At 57.4% G+C, this 10,675-nt stretch overlaps 4 protein-coding genes across 4 annotated transcripts, besides 12 other annotated features; all 4 read right to left on the bottom strand.

Annotated features, from left to right (window-relative positions):
• Nucleotides 1-1,128: 1,128 nt before the first annotated feature.
• Nucleotides 1,129-1,171: a sequence feature (A-rich).
• A 96-nt stretch (nt 1,172-1,267) lies between these two features.
• Nucleotides 1,268-1,313: a microsatellite.
• A 62-nt stretch (nt 1,314-1,375) lies between these two features.
• Nucleotides 1,376-2,086, bottom strand: Tco025E_02906 (ubiquitin-conjugating enzyme; the record flags this gene model as incomplete). Its single annotated transcript, XM_029369829.1, has 1 exon — nt 1,376-2,086. The coding sequence occupies one exon, from the start codon at nt 2,084-2,086 to the stop codon at nt 1,376-1,378; it is 711 nt and encodes a 236-aa protein (XP_029230133.1).
• A 208-nt stretch (nt 2,087-2,294) lies between these two features.
• Nucleotides 2,295-2,326: a microsatellite.
• A 337-nt stretch (nt 2,327-2,663) lies between these two features.
• Nucleotides 2,664-2,699: a microsatellite.
• Nucleotides 2,700-3,047: 348 nt separating this feature from the next.
• Nucleotides 3,048-4,814, bottom strand: Tco025E_02905 (uncharacterized protein; the record flags this gene model as incomplete). The annotated part of the gene is made up of 1 exon (XM_029369828.1): nt 3,048-4,814. The coding sequence occupies one exon, from the start codon at nt 4,812-4,814 to the stop codon at nt 3,048-3,050; it is 1,767 nt and encodes a 588-aa protein (XP_029230132.1).
• Nucleotides 4,815-5,014: 200 nt separating this feature from the next.
• Nucleotides 5,015-5,038: a microsatellite.
• A 116-nt stretch (nt 5,039-5,154) lies between these two features.
• Nucleotides 5,155-5,197: a microsatellite.
• Nucleotides 5,198-5,415: 218 nt separating this feature from the next.
• Tco025E_02904 (uncharacterized protein) lies at nt 5,416-7,740 on the bottom strand (the record flags this gene model as incomplete). The annotated part of the gene is made up of 1 exon (XM_029369827.1): nt 5,416-7,740. The coding sequence occupies one exon, from the start codon at nt 7,738-7,740 to the stop codon at nt 5,416-5,418; it is 2,325 nt and encodes a 774-aa protein (XP_029230131.1).
• A 222-nt stretch (nt 7,741-7,962) lies between these two features.
• Nucleotides 7,963-7,994: a microsatellite.
• Nucleotides 7,995-8,058: 64 nt separating this feature from the next.
• Nucleotides 8,059-8,081: a microsatellite.
• Nucleotides 8,082-8,106: 25 nt separating this feature from the next.
• Nucleotides 8,107-9,324, bottom strand: Tco025E_02903 (putative E3 ubiquitin-protein ligase HECTD1-like; the record flags this gene model as incomplete). Its single annotated transcript, XM_029369826.1, has 1 exon — nt 8,107-9,324. The coding sequence occupies one exon, from the start codon at nt 9,322-9,324 to the stop codon at nt 8,107-8,109; it is 1,218 nt and encodes a 405-aa protein (XP_029230130.1).
• A 671-nt stretch (nt 9,325-9,995) lies between these two features.
• Nucleotides 9,996-10,034: a microsatellite.
• A 222-nt stretch (nt 10,035-10,256) lies between these two features.
• Nucleotides 10,257-10,283: a microsatellite.
• A 270-nt stretch (nt 10,284-10,553) lies between these two features.
• Nucleotides 10,554-10,582: a microsatellite.
• Nucleotides 10,583-10,616: 34 nt separating this feature from the next.
• Nucleotides 10,617-10,675: a sequence feature (A-rich).

The raw sequence follows: 10,675 nt of genomic DNA, 5'->3' as shown, positions 1-10,675 counted from the left end.
GGCTCCTCTTCTTTGCGTGAGGGCACTGGGGGGGGGGGGGAGGAGACGAAAAGCCACACGCAAGGCGGCCACAAGGAAAAACTGCCGCCCCTTCAGTAGCACCAGAGAATAACAACAACGACAAAAGAAGAAAGGAAAGGAAAAAGATAGGTACTGCACCTCTCCACACGCGTGACACTTGGTAAAGAATGAGAGCTAAGCCCGTGTGTCTCTCTCGCCCTCGCCGCGTGTGGTGAGGCGCAGGGTGTGTACTGTTGCCTTGCCTCTCCTTCAGAACTCCTTGCAACCCCCGCCGTGATGAGGGTGATTTGACAGTAAAAAGACGGAATAAAAGAAGCGACCAAGAGACGCATACGCACAGAATGGGGAATTCAAGTAGAAACTATCGTCTCCCTCTCGTTGTTTAGGAAAAGAGAGGCAACATGCGAGGACGCTTGCGGGTTTCCTCGCTTACAGGCAATGAGAGACACATTCCGCTTCCCCATCACATTGGTCCCCTCACCCACCGCCTGCATGCGCAGCGGCAGACCTCCCACCAGTGCAATAGACACACATATATACATCTGTGTGCGTGCACGTAGGCAGACGGGTGCGCCGCCACCCCCCAATCGAAAGTGCGGGAACAAAAAATGCAGGCGGAAGAGAAGGAGGGGGGCGATACGAAGAAAAGAAGCAGTACGCATCGCCCCGAAGAAAAACACATACGCACCCACATGCCCACACGCCTCCCCCCTTCACAGACGCATGGAAACACATGAATCCACAGAGGCAAAGCAGTTTTTAGAGGCGTGTTGCGCCGGCTCAATGGCCCGGGCAGAAAAAAAAAATGAGTGAGGCGTGAGCCACTCCGTTCATATGTCGCACTGCCGCATTTTACTTCGCCGCCGCCCCCAATTCACACCAAAGAAAAATAACAAAACACAATAGGCATCCCTCCTCGCGATGGGATCGCATGAAAAACTCTAGTAGCCTTGTGCATGGTGAACGGCTTTTGCCGCGCAGTAAGGCGCGCACACACAAGCGACTTCTATGATGTCACTGTATCCCCTGTGACGGGCAACGCTGCGGAATGCGAGAGCACTTGCACTGCACTCAGCCGCATCCTCTCTTCTGTAGTTTTTTGTTAAGTTTTTTTTTCATTTTTACTATTACTTTTTTTCTTTTTCTTTTTTCGCTGACTTCCTTGCCTTGCGGCCCAACTCACTGACAGTGGGCCATGCGCAGTGTCTCTGCGCCGTCCAAGTGTGACACTCTTTCTCAGAAGGAAAAGAAAAAAAACAATAACAACGACGAACAACGAACAACAAACACAAACGCAACGACCAATGCGCAGAAGGCAGCGCCGGCACCGGACTGAGCCACAGGCGCCAAGCACTCAGATGCGCCTGAAAACCGCGCGTCTCTTTTCCACCTCCAGGTTAGAAGCAGCAACCGTCGCGGAAGTGCCGCCCTCGGCGCTTCTGTTGTTCAACGCCGACTCCGATGTGTTACGGAGTTGCGAGCCGCCGCCGCCCTCTACTGCCCGCGCACCGGCAACGCCGACATGGGCGGTGCCCCCAACACGCTGCGAAACATTTCCTCTGCTTTTGTCGGAAGGCAACGACCGTGCGCCCTTCGCAGGTCTGCCACCCTTCATGGCGTGCACCTTCGTCATCATCTCCGCCTTCCGCCTGTAGGAGTCGTAGTCCTCCAGAATAAGCCGGGCCGCTTCCTCGTTCAGCGCGCTCTCCGCGTTTGGCTCAATCAGGAGGCAGCGGATCACCATGAGCACGTGACGCAGCCCAAGACTCGGAGTCCAGTCCCGCTTAAGCACGTTCACGCATATGTCTCCCTTTTCTGCCACGTTGGGGTGGAAAATCTTCGTGCGGAAGACCCCGCGCGGAGGCACCTCCGGGTACCCTCCCTCGAAGTACAGCGCGACGTGGAAGACGCCGCCGGCAAACGGGGTCCCCTCCGGCCCCGTGAGGTCAAAGAGCAACTCGCTCAGGTCGTTGGACTTGTGGATGCGCACGCCATCTGCGGGGTTCGCCTCAATGTCTTGAATCTGGCGCATGATGAGGCGCATCGCGGTGGCGGTGACTGGCATTTGGAGCTTTAACAACACGCGCGCACACAGTGAGAGAAAATTATATACCCACACGCTGCACTAGACACAAAGAAACGGCTCTCTTCTGTTGTGCCTCCTGCCTCGGCTGTGACCCTCCAAGAACTCGCACTTTTCTTGCTTCCCTTCTACCCACGCGTTGCCTCACCAGCGGGATATGACTGACAGGACAGGGCGCAAAGCAGCATACAAAAACAACAAGAAGAAAAAGTAAAAGGAAAAAAGACCAACGTGCGCGGCGTGGAAGCCGTGTGGGGGAATCCTGACGGCTCCCCCGGAGTAGAAGCAGCTGTGGTGCCAACCCCGAGTGTCACGGCGTCCACGAGGAAGCGGGGAGGCAACCCAGCAAAACTATAAAAAAGGAGAGCAAAAGGCTCAGCCTCCTGTACACTTTTTTTTTGTTTGTTGGCTTTTGTTGGCTTTTGCGGGCTATGCCTGCGTGTTCTCGCAGCCTCGATCCCCACTCTGGTCGGGAGCATTCATAGGGGGGCCACGTTATTTACATCCATTTCGCCCCGCCTGACCCCCGTCAAAACCAACCTCCTTCCTCCCTCTCCCGCACACACACACACAGACAGAAAGAGACACAACAACAGGAAAAAAGGGATGGTGAACGAGAATGCAGCTTGTCGCGATATCCGCGGCACAAAGAAGCCTCTGCCACGAACGCAATGAGACGTCTGGCTCCAGAGAAAGGAAGGCTACAGCGGCAGCAAGGAGGAGGAAGAAAGAAGCTACGCAGCAAAAGCAGGTTGCGGAGAGCGCCAGCATAAGAAAACATAAAGGCAAGGCAACACCAGACGCGATATCGGCCCAAGAAGAAGAAGCCGCCTGCCAATAAGGTGGATTTCCAGTTTCTCCCTTTTTCATTCTCCTTCCTGCCGACACAACTTGGCTCCGCGCCGCACAGCGGCTGAGACGGGGCGGAGGCGAACTTCCCTCGCTACGTCGGGCAGCCCTGCATCTTTGTCAGTGACAGAACTGTCGCCTGCCTTTCCTCAGCTCGCCGCCCATCCGACGCTGACGCGGCATGCAAATGAGGAAGCAAATCTATCTGCCATTCACAGGCCTCCTCGATTTCAATCTCGCGTCTGTGACAGCGCCCCGCCATGGCGAAGAGCGTGAATGTGAGCTTCACACGCGCTGCCGACTCCTCCTCCACTATGTTTTGGCGCCTGGGGGCTTCCAGAAACCCCTCCAACGCCTCCCGCTGCATCATAGAGGCGATGACAATACGATCTCGCTCTTCCCACTTGCTCAAGCAATGGCGCTCGTGCTGGTCGTGTAGGTCAAGTTGTTTGAAAAGGGTATAACCAGAGATTCGCCCACAAACGACCGCTCTTGGCATCGCTGCCCCGTACAAGAGCGGAAACAACTCAACTTGCTCCTTCAGACGAATACTTGCAAATCCGTGGGCGTACTGCGTGCACAGCTGCATCTCTTCAATGAGGGCGCGGAACAAGGCCTCTGTGGCCCCAACTAAGGAGGCAAACAGCCTCTGCTGGGCCCCCAGCCATGCGTGCGTGATCTCAAGCCGAGACTTCTCCTCCCGCACCCTGAGGCATTTCTGCCGCGCCAAATGCCGTTCCTTACGTCCCCGGTGACACAAAACCCAACGCCGCAGGAAACGCTTTAGCGGCGCCAACGAAGTAACCAAGCAGCGGTGTTCAGAGACGTAGAAATCCCATATTGGGGCAATTTGGCTGGCCTCTTCCTCTACAATATAACTCCGACAAATTTCTTCCATGATAACTACTTCCTCGATGCCGGCCAACAACGCTGGATGGAGCGAACCAAAAGTGGCGTCTGGCGGCATTGCAATGTCACTAATCGCCTCGTGACGCTCCTCTGCAACGAGTGCTTGACGACACACACACTCATCACGTAGCAGCGCCGAAACAAGCGTGGCGGCCTCACGCAGTCGAAGTCGTTGAAGCCCTGGTTGCGGCGCCCGTGGAAGAGTCACACCAAAGCGTTGCTCTCCTGCCGGTGAACTTGTTCGGTCCCCTACCGCCGCAAGAGCCTTCTGCGGCTGCTGTTGTGGCGGCGGCGACAACTGCATCGGCAACCCAGTACACTGCCGCTCCTCTGGGGTGGAGTGTGGTGTGTCCCAGCCACCTTCGCCTGACTCTTCTGTGAGTGGCAAAGAAGACCGAACCTTCCTAACTGGTGGTTCCGATCCTTTCGGGCTGGTGATGCGGTCCTCTCTCTCAAGAGAATCTTGTCTCGACTTAGTACTACCAAACAGGTACTCCAGCCACGCCTGCGGGGAGGATGACCACAACGGGTGGTCTTCTTGGCGTACGACAGCACGGACACTGTACACGGGGGGCTCCTGCTTTACCGTCAGTGGCACTCCGTCAACCGACGCCGGAAGCACCAGCTCTGGGGCCAACTGGGACGACCGCCCTTCACGCACGCGGTCGCCACTGCCTTGTGGGAATGGGACAGTGATGGAGATTTTTTTGGTGTGGGCAACCGCCGGCGCGTCAGCGTAGCTCGCAGGCCACGCCAGCGTGGAAGAGTACCGACGGTTACGCGGCAGTATAGCAGGCGGGGCCTCCGTGCCTTGCAGCCTAGACCTTGATTCAGACTCCATTATCCAACGCAGTTGCGGCCCTTGTGCCTCAGCTTCCGCTTGCTGCCCCTCCTCTTCCTGCAGCTGGGGCCACGAGGCCGCTGGGCCCCGCTCTCCCTCCCCTCGTCTCATGGTCTGGCGCCGCGGCAGGCAGGGTGTGTGTTGGGCGTCCTGCTTCCGTCCCCGCCTCCCCCCAGCCCCGCTTGGTTCCGCCGAATCCCTGACGTCTAGCCTGAGCTTCTCCACCCCGGTGCACCCGCGGGGTCGCCACAAGCACTAAAAAGTCAACCGCATAAGAAATAATAATGCGGGCGAAGACGCCACACACACACAGAGAGAGAGAGAAAGGGAGAAAGGGTAAACCCCACTTGAGAGGAAAGAGCGAAGAATGAGAAGCGCGTCACGGCCACTGGTGCAATCATGCATTTGAAGAGACACTGAACCCCCAAAGAAACAGGAAGTGAAGCCCAAATGTGTGTGTGCGTGTGTATGTGTGTGTATTTATGTGGTGTTTGCTTCTCATCACATCCGCAGGCGTCGGACCAGCCTGGACTTCTATGCCTTGAAACTCTATAGCGGAACCATTACTCCGGCATCTGTAGGAATTGTGTGTGCTGTTTTCCTTGTTGCACGTATCAGCAGAAAACGGCAGGAAAAGCACGGAAGACATATTGGCTGTCGCCCCCCGCTTTTTTTCCTATGCGACATCGAAGCAGCACACGCCATGGCTGCCTCATGCAAAGTAGGCCGAGGGGGCCTCGTTCTTCTCGTGGAGCAGCGAGTAATTCAGCCGACTCAGCTCCTCGCTCCCAGACAGAAGGGCCTCGGTGCGACGAAGCAGTTGCTGCAGCTCCCACTCCGTCTTTCGCTCCCTATGCCACTCTGTCTCGTCGAGATACTGCAGCTTCAACGCAGTTGTCTCATCCACGACGGCCGTGCGTGCCTCTGGAGAGAGACGAGAAAAGCGGCGGAACTGCAGTGCGTGCGCCACGTAGCGATACATCGGGTGGTGTGGAGCACACTTCACGAGCCGCATGGAACACTGTGTGGCGTCACGGAAGAGGCAGGTGGCCACCAAGTTGTCCTCGCTATCATCCACGCCTGGGACGAGGAAGAGAATCGTACGATCGTCAAAATGGCAACGGATGGTGCCGTTTGTCAGCGCCACAAACGTTCCTACAGCCTCTATGGAGCTTGTCAGGAACACTACGCTTCCCTCCGCCGCGGCCGCGGCAAGCGCGGGATCGTTGGACACAAGACGCATCTGATTTCGTTGAAGTGCGTCTTGTGCCGCCGCGTTGGCAGCGAGGGTGCTTCCGCCGGCACTAACGCCGGACGCCCCCGTGACGTGAACACCCGCGGCCAGAGAGGCAATGTCGCCCAGCGTCTCCTGCCGCTGTGCCCGTAGTGACGCGAGGTTCAGCTGGGAAAGTTGAATGCACGAGGCCCCCACCTCCGGCAGGTAGCGACCGCGATGAAGCGCGGCCAGCGGCGCCTCCTCAAGAATGCCGCTGAAGTACAGCGGTGCCGTGGCAATCCTTGAGGTCACCACACCCTCCGTGTTTTCACTCGCCAGCGCGGATGCGGCGGAGTCGTTGCTGCTGCTGCTGTTGGGTCCATCGCCCCCGCGCTCCGCCTCGCCGCTGCCGTCACCCGGTTGCCGCCCCGTTGCCCCGCCGCGTTGCCGCGGAATGACGGGTGGAAGGCCGAGTTCGCCATCTGGGCCCTGGTGGTACTGGTGGTAGCTTCCGTCGCGGCGCCAGTGATGGACGACGTAACTCTGGCCCTGCGGCTCAGCAACAACGGAGCTCTCGTCCTCACGCACCATTGCCAGCACAGAGCCAGGCGCTCCACGCGGCACCCAGCCGTCGCCCACGGGTGACCCGCCCGCCCCGCCATTGACGACGGCAGGGAGTTGGGCCGCCGCTGTCGTGGCGCCCCGCGCGAACAGACACCAATACACGGCGTGCGGCACACGTCCCACTGGATCTGCATCGTAGCGCCACACCACACGCTCGCTTGGGCCGTGTATGAGACGATTGCATGTTGCGTTTTGCATCTGCGAGGTGGCAATGAGCGCGTCCACGTGTTCCCGTTTCATCTTTGAAAAGCGGCAGGGCTGCCTGTTCTGCGCGGTGCAGGGAGTCGTGCGGTACATCATGCGGCACTCGTCCGCCTGCTGTTCTTCTCCGCAAGACTTTGCGCCCCCACCCGCGTCTGCCACCGCGGCCTTCGCCGCAAGCGCCGCGTCAAGCTGCAGCGCGACCTCCAACATTTCCGCCCACGGCTCCGGCGGGTCCAGGACGGGAAACGTTTGCTCCACCCACACAAAGTGAAACGCCCGCACGCTTTCCAGGGTTCCTGTAGAAAACCCATGTGCATCAACAGGACGAACAAAAATGGAACGCGCCATGTTGCGTTCCACCGCCGGCGCAGGCCAGCGCACCGAAAACGTTACACGACCCCCGTGCAAAGTCAGCGAGACACGACGGAGCGCACACCACAGCGTCGCCCGAGACCCGTGACGCTCAAACAGGTTTCGATCCGCCGCGATGACAAGGGAGTCAATCGGGCTGCTCTGGCGCCACACTTCACACGGTATTGCCGTAAGACCCGTGACGATGCGTGGTCGCGGGGAGTAGTAGTTGTAGATGTGCAGAGCCTCGCGCACCTTGGCCTCATACTTGGACAGCGTGAGGGGGGTAAAAAAGTAGTCCCCCTCAGACGCACTCTCCGCGGCGTCGATGTCGCCCTTGTTGTGGGTGCCAGTGAGGCCACCGCCGCCGCCACTTGCGCCCTGCGGCCTCAGGGGCGCAGTCGCCAGAGGGGGGAAGGCGACGAAGGTTTGCATTTCGTCACAGAAGGAGAGGACCGTGCCGTCGCCGAAGACAAAGTCGGCGGCGTTGTCCGTCCATGCGCATGCCCGAACGACACGGTCGGCAACCGCCACCCCGCTGTACGCAGGCACCGCCGCCGCCGCCGCCGTCAATCGAGACTGCGAAGGCAGGGCTTCGTACGTGAAGTGCGGGGACCGCAGCAGCGGCGCCTGGCAAGACATCTACTGTGAGCGCTGCGCCACTCAGAGAATAATCGGGAGAAGGGGCGGGGCATCCAAGTACCCAAAAGAGCAAACGACGCAGCGGCAGAAAGCGAGGCACAAAGGGTTGATGCGCCCCCCACGCCTCCTTCCTCCCCTCCCGCCATTCCTCAGAGACGGGGAGGACATCATCGGCATCGATACAAGTAAAAACAAAACAAAAAAACAGAGGGAAATGAGACGATACATACATATACGTACATATATATATATATGTCCGCACACACAGACACGATAAAAAAAGTCAATGAAATGGGCATGAAAAGCAAACCGAAAGAAAATAATAATAGTAATAATAATAACGCAGCATCCGCACACCACTCGCGATCATAGCGAGAGAGTGTCCACCAGATATCCGTAGAGCTCCATCCCCCCGAGCTCCAGGTGATGTTTGCCCACGGCATCTGGACCCGCAATTTCCAGCGCGATGTAACGAAACGCACATCCCAACCCAGGGAGGGGGCACCAGCTATGCCTCACCTGGGAAAAGACCTCTTCTTCGTCAATGGTGAAAGCTGCCACGTTAAACGGCGAGGTCCCAAGCATGCCATTACGCCTCTGTTCATCCAACACAACCCATCGCACTCTGTCACGGCTCCCAAGCAGGCGCCACGAGCGCAGTGCCGCGTGCTCCACGGCGTGTCCGTGACGGAGTGCGTACGCGGTGCATTCCACCCATCGTCTGTCCCCAAAATCAAGTTCAATTCGGGCATTCTCTTGTGAGGCCGTGCGGAGGCTTGGCATATGCTGCGGTACAGCAGCTGTGCTCCGCGTTGGACGCCCAGCGTCGCAGAGGGATGAGAGCTGGCCAAGAACAACTGGCGCGTCGCACTGAACGCGCACGGCATTACTCTCCACTGGGTTGCAAAAAGACTTCGTATGGCCTGCGGTGGCGATGTAGTAAAGGATGCCGCGCGGCAACATCATAGATGCATGCCTCTGCTCCACGGGTGCGCCTACCTTTTCGCTACTCGCCAGCGGGAGGTAAACGGTGTTGTCTGCAATGGGGATGGTGAGCGCGGAGGGGAGAAGCGACGGCGCCAGCTCCCGCACACACGTTAAGTGGCGTTCGGCCACGACAGGAGACGTTGCCACGGCGTACCGGTGCAGGTCCGGAACCGCAAAAAAGTCGCACTGCTTAAGCAGACCCGCCAGTTTTCGCTGTGCCGCAGCACGCCCAACAACGTCCCACTCCCGATCCTCCAACTGCGGCTTCTCCGCCGCCAGCTGCTTCTCGCTGGAGTCGAGGCTCTCGAGCAGCTCCCCGAGCTGGGAGCGCTGAAGGGCGCAGTCTTCCCGCACCATCTGGACGAGCTCCTCCTCCCGCTGCTGGAGCTGCTGCACAAATCTTTCTGTCTCCGCGTGGAGCCGACGGGTGGTGTCGCTCTCCCACACTTTCAGCAGCGCGAGGTGATCCTGCACCGCCGCGTGCAGCTCACGCAGGTCGTCCTGTCGCTTCTCTACCCGCTCCGTCGTCTCCACGGCGTGTTGCTTAATCTCCTGCCAAGCCCTCTCGTCAGGCACTGAGGCGCAGTCTTGCTGCATTGTTTGCAACGCCCTTTTCAAGCTTACCGCCTCAGCGGTCCAGAAAGTTGAGTTGCGACGTATCGCTCGCTCCAACTGCCAGCTTCCACCCTCTTTTTTGATGGGCGCCTTTTCCCCCAGTCGTGCGCAACCTCGCACTCGTGCCGATCAGAGAACAGGACACAGACGCATCCACACACACATACGCAGGTATGGAAGTATGCGCCCGAGCGTGAGTGAAAAGAAGGGGAACGGGGACAAAAAGAAAATCACACGTGCACGCAAGAAGTGATGAAATCACGTAAGCAGATACACACGCAGCCAAATTAAAAACAAAAGAGTATATATATATATAATGTATCCAGATGCTCGCATGACACCTTCGCATAAACGGGGGATGACAGCAGGGTATACATGTATATATGCTTAACGTATATGATTGTATATACGATGTCTTCCGGGGAGGGGGCGGGGATGACGGAGGCACACATTCTCTCACTTTCCGCCCAATTTGTCCTTTATAATTACACCGAGACTTCTTTTCTTTTTGTTAGTTACTACTCTTCGTTTTGTTGCTACTTGCAGCAGTGACCTCTTCGGGCTTTTGTAGGCGGGGAGGGCTGCACCGTTGAGTAACACGCTCTCCCCCAAACTGGCAGCGGAGGTGGTGGAAGAACAGTTCTCAACGGTTCAAAAAAGGAAAAAAAAAAAAGCAGAAAATCAAAAAAAAATAGAGGCACCATTTTTTTTTTTTTCATTCCTTCGGCTCAGTTTCGGAAACGTGGCTCTCTCTCTCTCTCACACACACACGCAATCAGACGGACGCAGAAAAGCGTCCACCGGCATGAACCATGCGGGTTGCGCTCTTTTCATCAATTTCTTTGCTTTCCACCGGCGTGTGTCTCACCCTTGCGGCAAGACGCGTCACGTGCACGTGTGTCTCCGTGCACCACATATATACACATATATATATATATATAGAGAGAGAGAGAGAGTTGTCGTGCGCGGCCTGTTGCTGTTGCGCTGTGCTTTTTATTCACAGCCGCCACCCTCCCCCACTTTTTCCGGCACCAGTCAGCTGCGCGTGCCCCATTACTCTTCCTCTTTCCCTCCACTGCCGCCCCCGGGTTTGCCGCACACCGCCCCACGCGAACCGAACTTTTTTGCGCTTCCGCCTCCCTCCGCCCTCGCCCCCGTTGCGGCCTCGCTTTTGTTGGTGTTGTTGAGTGCGAGCCTCGTACGGGTCGACCAAAAAGAAAGAAAGACAAAAAAAAAAGAACTGGAGATATGCCCTCCCAGCAGGCAGACGCATGATTTTTATTGTTATTATCTTTTTATTTTTGTTTCTCATTTCTTCCAATTATTCTTTTTT

Source organism: Trypanosoma conorhini (assembly GCF_003719485.1).
Source record: "Trypanosoma conorhini strain 025E chromosome Unknown Tco_14.4_contig_00122, whole genome shotgun sequence".
NCBI lineage: Eukaryota > Euglenozoa > Kinetoplastea > Trypanosomatida > Trypanosomatidae > Trypanosoma > Trypanosoma conorhini.
This window is presented reverse-complemented; position numbering and strand designations above follow the sequence as displayed.